The following is a 13,311-nucleotide window of genomic DNA, read 5'->3' as shown; positions in this document are numbered from 1 at the left end:
GTAGACAATTAGGACAAATGATAAGCTGTAATAACTTATCCTCTTACTCTTGTCCTCGCATTTTCCTTCACACACATCCTATCACAACCTCATCATACCATAGCTTCTTCTTTGATCTTTTTTTTTTTTGCCAGAGTGCCACCCCTACTTCTTCTTCTTCCATTATTGATCCAACATGGCTGCTGCTATAGGTGCTGCAGTCTCTTTTCCATCCTCAAAGTCGTCGTCTCTCCACACCAAAAGCTCCTTCGTTTCCCCTCAAAGGATTTTCCTCAACAACAAGGTATCATTTATGTGCTTTCTATCATCTTTCTAGTCACAGGTTTCTTCTACAGAGTGACAAAAGAGCCTTACATTTTTTGTTCTCTGTATTGACATGCATAATTGGTATATCTACAGAGCACAGTGTGCTACAGAGAGGCGTGTATTTATGGGGGAAGAGTGAAGGCTCAGGTGACAACTGAGACGCCAGTGAAAGTAGCCAAGGAGTCGAAGAAACAGGAAGAAGGAATTGTTGTCAACAAATTCAAACCAAAGGATCCTTACACTGGTAGATGCCTCTTGAACACCAGGATCACTGGCGATGATGCTCCCGGTGAAACCTGGCACATCGTCTTCAGCACCGAAGGTACGCTAGTTCTCCCCACCACAAATTTCAAATATAGTCATTTAGAATGTTTTGATTCTTTTTTAACTCAAGTTGTTTGGTAAAAAAATATTTATATGAATGGAATAGGTGAGGTTCCATACAGAGAAGGGCAGTCGATAGGAGTGATTCCAGAAGGAATTGACAAGAACGGGAAGCCCCACAAGCTGAGGTTATATTCAATTGCCAGCAGTGCCATTGGTGACTTTGGAGACTCCAAAACCGTGAGCTTTTCACTCTCTGAAAAGTAAACAATGAAGAAAAATACAGACTTGACCTTCTCTCTCTTATATCCTGCAATGCAGGTTTCTCTCTGTGTCAAGAGATTGGTTTACACTAACGAAAGTGGAGAGCTTGTTAAGGGAGTATGCTCCAATTTCTTGTGTAAGACCAAGAAGAAAGAACATATAAAGGGTTTTGATGAACTCTTCTTAGTGTTTGTTTATTTTTTACAGGTGACTTGAAGCCGGGTGATGAGGCAAAGATCACTGGACCAGTTGGGAAGGAAATGCTTATGCCTAAAGACCCAAATGCCACCATCATCATGGTATTGTCATATAATACTAAATGACCTCAAGTAACATAATCAAGATTCTTGTGATTTGATTACTTGTTTCTTTTCCTTTTCCTTAGCTTGGGACAGGAACTGGAATAGCACCATTCAGATCATTTTTGTGGAAAATGTTCTTTGAGGAGCATGAGGACTACAAGGTGAACCCCAGAGCTGACTCCCTCACACATCAATTATACTCTAACTCACTCACCATTTGACATTCTCTGGATCTATATATATATGTAGTTCAACGGTTTGGCATGGCTCTTCTTGGGTGTACCCACAAGCAGCTCATTGCTCTACAAGGAGGTAATCCTAGTCAAATCTTGTCTTGTAGGAAGAGCTGGTTTGACTTGTGTGGATAAATATAATGACAGGAGTTTGAGAAGATGAAGGAGAAGAACCCGGAAAACTTCAGGTTGGACTTTGCGGTGAGCAGAGAGCAGACGAACGAGAAGGGAGAGAAAATGTACATACAGACAAGAATGGCAGAGTATGCAGAAGAGCTGTGGGAGTTGCTGAAGAAAGACAACACCTTTGTTTACATGTGTGGTCTCAAGGGTATGGAGAAGGGTATCGATGAGATCATGGTCTCACTTGCTGCTAAAGATGGTAAGCAATGCACTTTTCATTTCATTTCAATTCATATCATTTTTTGGGGAGCTAACAACGTCCCTGCTGCACATGGTCTTTTAACAAACTGGGGGCTTTGAACAGGGATCGATTGGTTGGAGTACAAGAAGCAATTGAAGAAGAGTGAGCAGTGGAACGTGGAAGTCTACTAAGCTTGCTAGTTGCTAGTGAGAGGTTTATTACTATGTAGATAAAAGGAGCTTATGCCATTGCCAATTATTCATTTTCTGCATTTTTCCTTTTTTTTTCTCTCTCTTTTTCAACAATATTATGAAATACATGCTCTGTATCATAGTAGAGAAGAATTTGACATTTGAAAAGTAGCAAGTTCTAGTGGACACAAATCAGCTCCAGTTCACGAATTGGATTTGGCAACTTGATTGTTCTAAGCAAATTACTTTCTATTCTTCACAGTTAAAAACTTAGAATAGAGTCATCATTCATCACAGCACATCCTTCTCTGCTTCTTTGGGTGCCATTTTCTTGATTCTCGCAACAAAGAGACCGCTGGTTGCTGAGGTAGAAGGGTCGAAACGCACTGTTTTTGGAGTGCGTCCGCTTCTACACGGCCATTCCCTGGCCATTTCAATCTCCTGCAGCTCTGCATCATCACTCAGTTTTCTGTTACTTAGTCTCACTAGTCCTCCATTAAGTAACTCTGACCTCAAAAAGTTGGGATTCATTTGTTCAGAATTATGTACCTGCGGAGGAGCTTTCAGCAAGGAACTGATCCACCACATCTTCGTTTTGGGCATGCGTCAAACTGTTAGTTGCACAACTTAGATCACTGGTTCATGCCAAAAGATTTTTAAAAAGAAACATATAGACAGAGCTTAATGTGGTCTACCTGCAGGTGCTGTATACAAGAATGCCACCTTGTTTCAACAATCTGAATCCATTTCTCAGTAGATTTAACTGCAGACAAAGACCCTGTAAGTGATTGCCACATAGGTAAAGGTAATAAGAGAGACAGGAGCGGTGTTACCTGAAGAGCAGTCAAGTTTGTATCGGTTCTCTCAGCATCCAGTACACGGCGTTCCAACGTTGTCCAGCCCCATTGCTCAAACTTCTGGATATGCTTGATTGAACCATCATGTGTGCACTCTGCGTCTACAAGAACCTTGCAAAATCACACACACACACACACACTTGAGGTCTTCTTCAGTTTACGTTGTTTTTCTTTAAGTGACTGGTATGTCACAGAGTTTACCTTGTCATATCCACAATTTGCATAATCATTTTGGTCAAGGGATCTAAAAAGCTCCTTCTTTTGTAGCCCTATTACTCCAGAATTCTGTCCGTAGAAAATAATTTCGGGATGCGGCAAAACAAAGTTGTTCCTGGTCTTGGCTAATTGTTTCCTTTCCTTGTAAGGTCTACGAGAAGTCCACTGCTTGAACGTCTCTTCATCACATGAACCACCTGGATAAATGAACTCTCTTTAGCATACAGGTATACCAACATTAAAAAAAAAAAAAGTGGAGTGTTTGTAAATGTAAAAGAAAAAAAGTGTTGCTCGATCACCGTACAAGGTAGGTTTGGGGTAGGTGGAAGTGAGAAAGTAGTTCCATCAGCAAGGAAGAGGCGACTCCTATCACCGAGACCATATTTTTGAAGCATGGTTCTGCAGGCAGAGAGGCGATGCCTTGCAACATCGACACCGGTTGCAGTACCCTTGTCACCAAGTAGGTCTAGCATCATACACAGTTTAGCACCTGAGAGAGAGAGAGAGAGAGAGAGAGTATTTGTTACGTTTAAATACACACACGCACAAAAACCAGATCCCAATTAAAAAAAAAGGATTGTAAAAAATAATGACCAGGAGCAGCACAAAGATCCAAGACATGGTCTCCAGGGGAGATACCAAGAGCTGAAACAGCAGCACCTGAAGCTGCGTCGATTCCGTACATCTGAAATATCCAACACCAAAGAAAAATAAATAAGAGATCAACTTTGGTTGCTCTCTCTCTCTCTCTCTCTCTCTCACCTTACCTTGCCTTGCTGATACGCCTTGGATCTCGCTATATGAACATGTGAAGGAATTGAGTAAAATCCGGGTAACCAATCCAGCTGCTCCAGCTTGCAGCTAATTTCAGATTCAATCTCTTGGACAGCATCCTCGAACCCAGGTTTCAACCTTCAAACGAACACTCTTCGATTTCAATACCCAAACAAAACAAAACAAAAATTCGAAGGATGAGGTCTCTCTAGTTAGTTACCTTACATAGCGTCGAAGTGAATCTCCTTGATTATAGATTGAAGGATCGATGCCATTGGCCTCTAAGAAGCTAAGGAAATTCTCCGGCAACTGCACCTGCTTCGACATTGAGAAACCGCCGCAGGCAGAGTCGAGAGAGAGAAAGAGAGCGCTTGGGGCTGGTCGGGACGACATAACAGAAAAATACATGGGCTTTTCTTGGGCCTTAGTTTATTATATATATCTACTCAAAAGCCCAAATATTATGGCTCGGTTCGGTTTGCTTAAATTTGGGGGGCTTATTGTAATAAGGATTTGAGAAGGTTTTGAAGGTTTTGGTGGAATTTGAGAGTTTTAGTTGAATCCAAAGATTCTGGTGGGGATTTAGTAGGAGAATTTGGTATGATTTGGTGAAATCTGTTTTTAATATTCAGATTATTTTCCAGCACCCGTTTATTTCTTCTTTCTCGATATGCACCTTTGTACACCAAAATAAAAGTTCACAAACTACTTCTCTTCACAACGAAGTAGTCTTTGTTGTGAGTGTCTTCTTTTGATATGTCTTGCCATAAACACCACATTTGTATTTATTTATTTGATAACATAACATCAGTACATCATTATACATTGGTAACAGTTTGCATTATATTAAAAGGAAATTTATAGAGGGTGCATGCATCTCTTAGTTTGCAGATTGCTGCTGCTCCTTGATGATGGGAAAGTTGTGGTCCACCCAAGCTTGATAGCCACCTCCTACGTTTCTCACTTTCTCGAAACCCTGTTTTTTTTTTTACATTAAAAGATGGTATGTATGATTGATTCATTGCTTTAAAACACTTTAATCGGATTTTTCGATGAGTGTTACTGTTGTATATAAAACAAATTAGGGGATGACATACAGCAGTAACAAGTTCAGCTGTGGCACTTAAGGATCTGGCTCCACTCTGACAACCCTGTGCGTATCAATATCGATTTCAAACTAATGAGCACATGACTAACATCAAATGTTTAACTTTCCATTGTCGTTTAGGTACTCTCCTATTTACCAAGTTTTTTTAGCTTTCATGGCCAAAAAAATATAACTGGGTGTGTGTGTGTGTGGTGAGGAAGATAAGAGACATTACCACAAGGATATCATCAGTAGGGTTGAGGAGAGAAGACACTTGATCCAAGAAGTCTTGATTCTTCACTCTTCCTATTGTATTATATATCAACTATCTTAGTTTCTGAATTGACAATGACTAACAAGTTGATTAGTTTTGATTACCTTGAGGCGAGTTGAGCATGTAGGGAACGTTGAGGATCTTAGGTACAAAACAATGGCCTCTCCGAAACTCTTCCTCAGTCCTGCATGTGCAAGTAGTAACTAACAGCTTGAATTGTGGGTACATGCATATATAGATAGATTTATAGTGATGGATGATGATGAGCCCTACCTAACATCAAGATATTGATGGTCCGATTGGAGGAGAGTCTTGGCTTGGCTCACATCAACATTAACGACTTCTCCTGGCTTTGAGCTGCACACTGATGGAAACATCTTCTCTACCTTCTTGTCAGGAAAAATAAGGATAAAGCTTTAGGAAGAGAGCATAGAGTAATAAATAAACCGCAAAGCAGAGACCATTGACAGAAATGTTACTTTAAAAGTAAACTACTACTATTATTTTTCCATTTATACTTACACATGGTCAAATTCTGAATAGTAAATATAAAAAGTAAATGATTTAACCACCCGAAATTGTTGGCAAACTGAAATCTAGAATAAAGAATATAAAGATAAGCCTCACAGATCTTGGACAGCTATGGTAAAGTGGGTCCAAAGCCTACCTAACGTGTTCAGTTCCCACTAATTTAAAATATTGAAAGAATATGACATTCAACGTGTAACACCGAAAACTAATGCTTTTTATTGACCATAAACTTAACCAAAAAAGAAGAAGAAAACAAACAAACAAATTGATAACCCCAGACACAAGTTTCTCATGTTGCTGATCAAATGAATTCAGATGAGATATAAGAAAATGAAATAAGGAGGAGGAACAAAAGTGAAGACCTATCTGGAATAAGGAATAAGAAAGTTAAATGGTGATGGAATTGCGCAACGAACGACCCCATGAAAGAGTCATTGTATTGGATGAGACGTTAGGTAGGGATGAGGACGATGATGGCGTATTCTTCTTCCTCTCTTTATCTGTCATTACGTTAAAGACAAAAATAAAATAAAGTAAAAGTCAAAGCCACGTTCAGTGGATTCCATTCCACCATGCATGGGATTCGAATTCAATATTTTAAACTTACACAAACTTTCGGACAAGAGATTATTCCATTTAGAATCAACAAGCTAACATAAAAAAATATTGTCCTGGATCTAGCTAGCTAATATCACATTTTCCATGATGCATAGCTTCTCCAACTCATGGGAGAGAGAATACAGTTAATTTAATCTAAGATCTCATTTATTTTTTAAAAAAAACATTCTGCCTATCGATTTGTTTGCCACACACACACGTCTGATTTAGCTCAAAAACATTAACTGAAATATAGCAGACAAAATATCAGGAAACAACAACAACAACACATAATAAGATATCATTTATATGAAAAACAAAAGCTAGAATGACTACGAGCTTATGTACATAAATAATATACACATACTATGTAAGCATAAAGCCAGTAAAAGAAAGAGGGCGGTGGCCTGGCCAAGAACTCTTTTCCCTCCTCCTCTTGTAATGACATTGACGCAAAGGAGAAATGGAACGCCTCCACTTCTGCCATGGATCCTCTCTGCTAATACTTGTCCAATCTCCTTGCCTCCTTAATGCTTCTAACTATTTACTATTTAGCCTTTCTAACCATCACTTTACTTCTCATCTTATATTGCATTGCATCCATTAACCAGAACACCTTAATTTCCACAATTTACTGTTTAGCCATGCTAATGGTTGCCCCATTAGCATATGCGGTGTCATCATCCCAAACCCCCTCTGCTGTCGCAAGTCCATGTATCTCCCGTTATGGCTACGGTGAGAATGGTCCCCAGTCTGGAAGTTGCGGCATGTTTCCGTGGTGAAGCCCATCCCCATGAGGGTAAGAGCTGCTGTCGCGATACCTTTGAGAATTACGGGACTGGGTAGTTCCTGAACAGTAAGAGGCGCTCCTTGGCTGTGATTCTGATTTCTTCTGTTCAAAGGTACAGGCGTTACTGGTACTGGTTTATGATGAGGAGTTGCTCCTTTTAAAAGGTCCTTTGGTCTTTAACATTATGGTTATGAGATGAAGTAGCGCAGAAGTACTCAGCCCAGCATTGGCGTTGAGACTGGAACCGAGAGGAGTTCCAGAAGCCTGCATTATACTTACGTAACATGTTGACAAGAAAAAAGGCAAATGATTCCATTTCTCAGATCATAGAAAATAAAAATCCCAGTTTACACTAAAGATAACCCTGCGCCTGCTACGGTGCGTGGCCAGCAAATTCGTCATCAGATTTGTGCATTGGGCTTATAAGACCAACTTTTGTCCTAATTTGACCCAACACGTTAATAACTAGAGTGTAACTAATTCATGACGGATACGGAAAAACAAGCACACACAGAACCATCATAATAAATACAGAAGATGTATGGATACATGCATCTCACATTTCGACCCACTCTCTCTAGTCTCTGCTAGACAATACATAAAAAAAAAAAAAACGATTGGGAAGGACAAGACGAGCAAATATTTGGAATCATAAGGGCAAGAGGAGGACGGGGCAGGGGATGAACTCAGCAAGTAAATTGGCGTCGATGAACTTGGAGTGGATGGCTTCCATGCTCATAACAACCAGCTCCGTCCCCAGGTCATCGGCCACCTCTCCTATTACCGCAGTGGCCTTTTTCCCTTCCCCAAGCCTCTCCAAGAGCTTGAACTCCTCGAAACCACCTGAGCCAACCATTCCAATTTTCTTCATACTCTTTTCTCCTTTCTAGTTAAATAAAATTTTTATAACTACCTTGTGCTAGATGCCATCGGATGTTGGAGACTTGAGTCTCGTGCTCCGAAGATGATTCTCTCTTTTCTTCGTCTATGACTGAAAAAAACGGTCGTGAGTGAATTCAAAAGAGAAACTCAGTGCTTAAGAAAAGAAGTTGGGGATATATTTACCGACAACTGTGATATCAGCTCCATACTTGTTTGCTAAGCTAGTTGTTGTAGCAGCAGCCTATATCACACCAAGTGACCAAACATTGCTTTCACCCATTTTTCACAAGAGAAAACACACACAAGTGAAGTGAAGTGGTGGGGTTGGGGAAGTAAACCTGTCGAGTGCCTTCAGAGAGATAAGGATTCCGATCAATGACAGGCAGGAGAAGATGCTTGATAGTACTATTAGTAAATGCATCTCCCACCGGAGGAGGAAGACTTGCTTCTTCTTTCGACTTCGCCTTTATTGCTCTCCCTAAACACAAATATCACGACTCAGCAAACGCCCAAATCCTATCCATATCACCAACAACTACTACCCTCACCATTCTCGACAAACCAAATAGGAAAGAAGAAGAGATGGTGATGCATACCTTTGAGCACGACCTTGCGATGGTTTTGGAATATAGAGAGCTCGCGGGGTTTAAATCGCAGATGGAGAGTAGATGTACAAGACGAATTAAGTGCTATTCCTTTAAGGTCGCCCGTAGCGATAACAGAAACGGCGGCGCGAGAGTGAAGAGATGCCATTTGACGAGCACCACGATTCCAGCCGGATAAAAAAATCTCCTTTTCTTTTTCTTCCAGAAGACACGCGATTTCCTGCGGCGAGCTTCTCTCTCTTTCTCGATAGATCAGGCCCACTAAACTAAGCTTCTTTCGCCGAGGTCTTCTTTATTTGTTTCAAAGCCTGCAATCAGATCCACTCAGGCCCAATAAGGCCTGTATGTTTTAACGGGCATTATCAATTGTGGATAACATAACAATGAGACCAGCTATGCATCCACATTGCCACACTGGGGAGGACAGATGTTGGATCTTTTAGGCTTGGAACTTGTGGAATGCTGTTTTATTGTTTATTGATATTACTTTTGATAAGGTTTTTGGAACTTACATGGAGTGTTTAATGTGTGATTGAAATGCAGATCCAGAAGTGTCCGCAAGCGTACCATAACCAACATATTAGCAATTACAGCATAGGCGGAGTCCAGGTGCGGCGAATGAAGATTTAGGTCTTATCTTTTTTCTCAAAATTCTCGTTTTCCTAGTTGGGTGGGCACTGGACCTTGTTCGAATGTTTTGTTAAGCCAAGCCAGTGAATATTTGAGTTGGATAACTAAAATCACGTACAAAATTTTATTATAGTCAGATTAAAGATATGTAAATTACATGAAATGTTTGTTTATGGAGGAAAAGTAGTTCAGTTCATGGGATCAAAATGGAAATAATCCAGGAAGAGGGAAGCTCTAGGCCCATTATAACAGCATATATGCTATGAAGCCAATGCATATCGAAAGTCTGTTTTTTTCTTTTGGCTCGTAAGGCAAGCAATTGATTGATAGCTTTGTTGCAAGGTCTCGGTTAACTACCACTGTGTGTGAGCCTTTGCTTATAGGATCCTGTAAATTACACTGGTTGGACTTGGATACTTTGACCACTTGATGTGAAGTAGGCTAAAGGGTTGGTTTTGAAGTGGTGACCTTGGAAGGCCGCTCAAGTTTGGTGGCTACTATACTTCTTCTCTTTCTAGGTCTATCCTCATTTTAATGTGTGGGCAGGCTGGCTTCTCTTTGGTTGCAGTCTAGAACTGCCCTGATGTTGGCAAGTACAAAGTTTTCTAGGTCAAAGACGACACGTATTTTTTTCAATCATTGATCATTTTAGTGCATCCTTCTTATAATTAGCTTATCCAGTTTTTTTCAATGGACTCGTTATTATTAGCCGTTTGCTCATTTAGAATAATTTGCTCAAAAATCGTAATAAATGTAAAAAAAAAAATACAGAACGATAAAGCTAAAGGCGGCGAGGAAAAGTGCGTAGAAAACGTGTTCAACTTCACGCCTCTCCTCTTACTTGGGGTTCTCTCTCTGAGTCTATGGGCCCTCATTTCTAGACAAAAAAAGAAAAAGAAAACAGAGACAAGACTTCTTTGCACACTTAGGTCTTTCTCTGTTTTATTTTGCAACATGAATAGACTGGTACTCAAACAAACCAAACATAGTACTTAATATACGCCAATACAAGTAATTCAACCATTTGCAGATTCAGGAAAGAATGGAGAGGAATATGGTTGACCACACGGTGAGGGCTAAGGATGCAACCAAATAGGTCCACAAAAAGATGACCGAGCATTCATCTTGAGCTACGTCGAACAGCTGTGCCATTGTACCTGCAATCCACAACACAAAATGATTTGATTGATTGGTTATTTTTCTATTAATATATTATATCAGCTGATAAACAATTAAAAAGAGGGTTGAGAAAAATACTGATATTCATGGCAGGCGGCAGTGTGAACTGAAGCATGAGAACGTATCGGAAGAGAGGGTCCGGAGGAAGATAACCTAAATTCCATGCTAACTGAACCACCCCTACACCCACCACGGGAAGGATTATATACCTCACACAGATCACTCCCACAATAACTGACGTTTTCACGGCTGAGGAACGCAGACCCTGAATCAGGTTTCCCCCCAGTATGAGTGTGATGCAAGGTATTGTGCCGTCCCTGCCAGTGCCAAATCAACTTTATATATTAGTCGTGATCCATGTTTCCATAAATAAAAGAAAAACGTGCTCGCAAGCAAATTCATACCCAAGTAGTTTCACTGAATCTTGGATGACTCGTAACGGCGCGTTCTCCCCGATTATAAGATTCCTAAGCCAATTGGTCGCTCCGAAGACGAAACCAAGAATCTGAATGCAACAGAAAACATATGAAATCATGCATCTTTTTTAGTATTGATTTGAGAAATGGAATCATGTATCTTTCTTTTCTTTTTATTTTACTTACGGCACCAATAGTGGGTGGCGCAAAGAGCTCCTCAAGAATCTGATGGAGCAAGTCCTTGATGTATGTTCCCGTAGACACCTTTTCTTTCACTTGGATTTCAAGGTCTTGGTTTTGTTGCGGCTTCAGGAGAAGAGTGCGGGTATCAGAGTCCATGTCCTTGTTAGGAGACTTGACCAAGCCGGCGGCTTCAAGAGCTTTGAACTGTGTAGCAGAACTTCTCACAAGTTGGTAACTGTATGTCCAAATATAGAAACCCCCAAGCTGCATGAGACCCCAAAGAAGAAAGAAGAAGAAGTCATTACAAAACTATGAGCAGAGAAGATGATATATATGTTTTTGGTTTTGACTTACGGCCATAGAGAAAGATGCGTAGGATAGTCCAATAGATCTGCAGACACTTCGATTCCCAAAAGGACCGCCTTCCTCATCACAGATGGCAGGAACCAGAATCAGCATAAGGTTTCCCATATTGCCTATAATATTATATCATTGATCCATGTTAGATTTCATATGAATCTCCTTTAGTTTGATATATATATATATAGATTTTGAGGAGCTAATGTTACCTGAGGCACATGTCGCGATTATGAGACCATGAAGTTGAGGTTTTGGGTTGAGCAGTTTGACAACCAACCATCCAAGAATACCTCCTAGTAGAAAGGTGATTCCAACATTTATAGGCATGAACCACCTGAAAATAACTTGATTTGTTTGAAATATATAAAAAAAGAATAAGCCACAGAATAGGTTTCTCATGTAGAAGGTGGTGTCTACCACGAAATAATGTCTTGCAATGTGACAGTCTGAGCAAGATTAGCAAACATGATGCAGGGGGTGAAGACCACGAAGACGAGCTGCAAAGGATATATAAATATATGTTCATTAATGCATGAATGATCATAAAAAGAGCAGGGAAGGAGGAGGATGTACCTTATTTACGGATCTTCGGGTATCAGCTGAGAGAAGAGAGCAGTAATCGGTTGCCAAGAAAGCACCAAGGACGCTGATTAGGAGAACTTGGACTATTGGCATCGAAGCCACTTCCAATAACTCTAAGAAACCCATCCCTAATTCTTTTTGTTTTTTTTCTGGTTTCTTGGAGAAGAAGAAAAACAGCCAATGTAAGATACAGATGATGATATTTCTGGCTGTCGGTGAAGAATGGAGAGAGTCGATAGGTATATATTAAGGAGTGGGGTACATGTAGAAGAAGGGTTCAACTTTTCAACATGAGACAAGTTGGCTTCTGGGAAATGTTTGCGTTCAGCTGGTGCAAATCACATGTGAATTACATGAAGAGGCTTTTGGGTTCCTCTCAGGTTAATGTTGACAGAATCAAAGTACGACTTGTCATTGTCTAGTGCTCCTCGCATTATATATATATATATATATATATATATATATATATATATATTATATATACAAACAAATTCCCCTTCTTGATCATCTTTTTGTTTTGTTTTGTTTTTGTCACAACCCCTTCTTGATCAATCTATCCAGCTCAAAAAGTCTCCAGTTGAAATTTTAACAGAAAACAAGCTGTCACAAACTAACATTTTCCCTACATGGTCCATTAACTTATATATTGATATTTGTTAAAATATCTAACAACATAAATACATGAACATATCATTCTTTCAATTTGATGCCCCAAAACAAATGCAGCGACGGCTGCTATTGCGATGCCAGGTCCACAGTACACATCATGCTCTTTTCACATTTCTATTTTTTTTTTTTTTTTGAAATAAGTCATTTTTATTTGTTTATACTTTGTTACATCAAATATTGATTTTGGAGACTTTCGCAAATCGCAAGCCACTCTGCTGAGCTGATGCCGACACAGCACAAACACACATGGAAAACAGTTACAAATTAATTTGAGGAAAACAATCTAAAAAAGCTTATTGGATTAAATCACATACAAAGAAACCGTCGTTTGCTTGTACATTTATGTCTCTGATAATAACATATTAGCTGAGGATAAGATTACAGTATTAAAGTACTAAAAGATAGTCAAATCATTAGATTTAACTAGAAAAGGAAGGAATAGGTCCTGTAGAACTAGTCCTTGGAGATAAGATGCATGACTAGGGTTGTGATCAGTGACAGACGTAGAGATGAATGTTTTGTGGGGGGGGGGGGGGAAGGGGGCATCATCAAGATTATTTAAAGAACTATGTATAGAACTGCAACAATAAGGTACATATATCAAATTGTTTTTAAAAAGCCATTGGGGCATCTTGCCCAGCCCTTGGACCATGTGGCTCGTGTCTAGACGTACTTAAGAACCTATGTAGGTACGC

The 13,311-nt window shown here is 39.8% G+C and overlaps 5 protein-coding genes across 6 annotated transcripts; 1 reads left to right on the top strand and 4 right to left on the bottom strand.

Moving 5' to 3' along the window:
- The first annotated feature begins 37 nt into the window (after window positions 1-37).
- On the top strand, window positions 38-2,144 carry LOC108811384 (ferredoxin--NADP reductase, leaf isozyme 1, chloroplastic). The gene is made up of 9 exons (XM_018583437.2): window positions 38-283; window positions 400-628; window positions 737-870; window positions 952-1,030; window positions 1,102-1,193; window positions 1,280-1,357; window positions 1,446-1,508; window positions 1,577-1,811; window positions 1,917-2,144. Exons 1-9 carry the CDS (start codon window positions 176-178, stop codon window positions 1,982-1,984), a joined length of 1,086 nt encoding a protein of 361 aa, XP_018438939.1. The 5' UTR covers window positions 38-175; the 3' UTR covers window positions 1,985-2,144.
- LOC108811383 (uncharacterized) lies at window positions 2,125-4,210 on the bottom strand. Its single transcript, XM_018583436.2, has 9 exons — window positions 4,052-4,210; window positions 3,825-3,969; window positions 3,652-3,742; window positions 3,362-3,547; window positions 3,043-3,254; window positions 2,818-2,952; window positions 2,680-2,747; window positions 2,534-2,595; window positions 2,125-2,433 (listed from the first exon to the last, which is right to left on the bottom strand). Exons 1-9 carry the CDS (start codon window positions 4,156-4,158, stop codon window positions 2,276-2,278), a joined length of 1,164 nt encoding a protein of 387 aa, XP_018438938.1. The 5' UTR covers window positions 4,159-4,210; the 3' UTR covers window positions 2,125-2,275.
- A 382-nt stretch (window positions 4,211-4,592) lies between these two features.
- Window positions 4,593-6,203, bottom strand: LOC108811385 (thiosulfate sulfurtransferase 18). 2 transcript variants are annotated; one of them, XM_018583439.2, is made up of 6 exons: window positions 6,086-6,203; window positions 5,466-5,578; window positions 5,297-5,376; window positions 5,154-5,224; window positions 4,929-4,982; window positions 4,593-4,807 (listed from the first exon to the last, which is right to left on the bottom strand). In XM_018583439.2, exons 2-6 carry the CDS (start codon window positions 5,567-5,569, stop codon window positions 4,712-4,714), a joined length of 405 nt encoding a protein of 134 aa, XP_018438941.1. In that variant the 5' UTR covers window positions 5,570-5,578; window positions 6,086-6,203; the 3' UTR covers window positions 4,593-4,711. The 2 variants fall into 2 exon arrangements, with proteins under 2 accessions (XP_018438941.1, XP_056844560.1); XM_056988580.1 differs by lacking the exons at window positions 4,929-4,982; window positions 6,086-6,203 and having other exon boundaries at window positions 5,466-5,679.
- A 1,406-nt stretch (window positions 6,204-7,609) lies between these two features.
- On the bottom strand, window positions 7,610-8,818 carry LOC108811382 (uncharacterized). Its single transcript, XM_018583435.2, has 5 exons — window positions 8,589-8,818; window positions 8,331-8,470; window positions 8,176-8,233; window positions 8,024-8,101; window positions 7,610-7,953 (listed from the first exon to the last, which is right to left on the bottom strand). Exons 1-5 carry the CDS (start codon window positions 8,743-8,745, stop codon window positions 7,760-7,762), a joined length of 627 nt encoding a protein of 208 aa, XP_018438937.1. The 5' UTR covers window positions 8,746-8,818; the 3' UTR covers window positions 7,610-7,759.
- Window positions 8,819-9,987: 1,169 nt separating this feature from the next.
- Window positions 9,988-12,147, bottom strand: LOC108811381 (protein PIN-LIKES 7-like). The gene is made up of 8 exons (XM_018583433.2): window positions 11,939-12,147; window positions 11,783-11,862; window positions 11,575-11,699; window positions 11,360-11,481; window positions 11,009-11,269; window positions 10,811-10,911; window positions 10,485-10,723; window positions 9,988-10,384 (listed from the first exon to the last, which is right to left on the bottom strand). Exons 1-8 carry the CDS (start codon window positions 12,071-12,073, stop codon window positions 10,260-10,262), a joined length of 1,188 nt encoding a protein of 395 aa, XP_018438935.1. The 5' UTR covers window positions 12,074-12,147; the 3' UTR covers window positions 9,988-10,259.
- Window positions 12,148-13,311: the final 1,164 nt, after the last annotated feature.

The sequence above is a fragment of the Raphanus sativus genome, chromosome 6 (assembly GCF_000801105.2).
Source record: "Raphanus sativus cultivar WK10039 chromosome 6, ASM80110v3, whole genome shotgun sequence".
NCBI lineage: Eukaryota > Viridiplantae > Streptophyta > Magnoliopsida > Brassicales > Brassicaceae > Raphanus > Raphanus sativus.
This window is presented reverse-complemented; position numbering and strand designations above follow the sequence as displayed.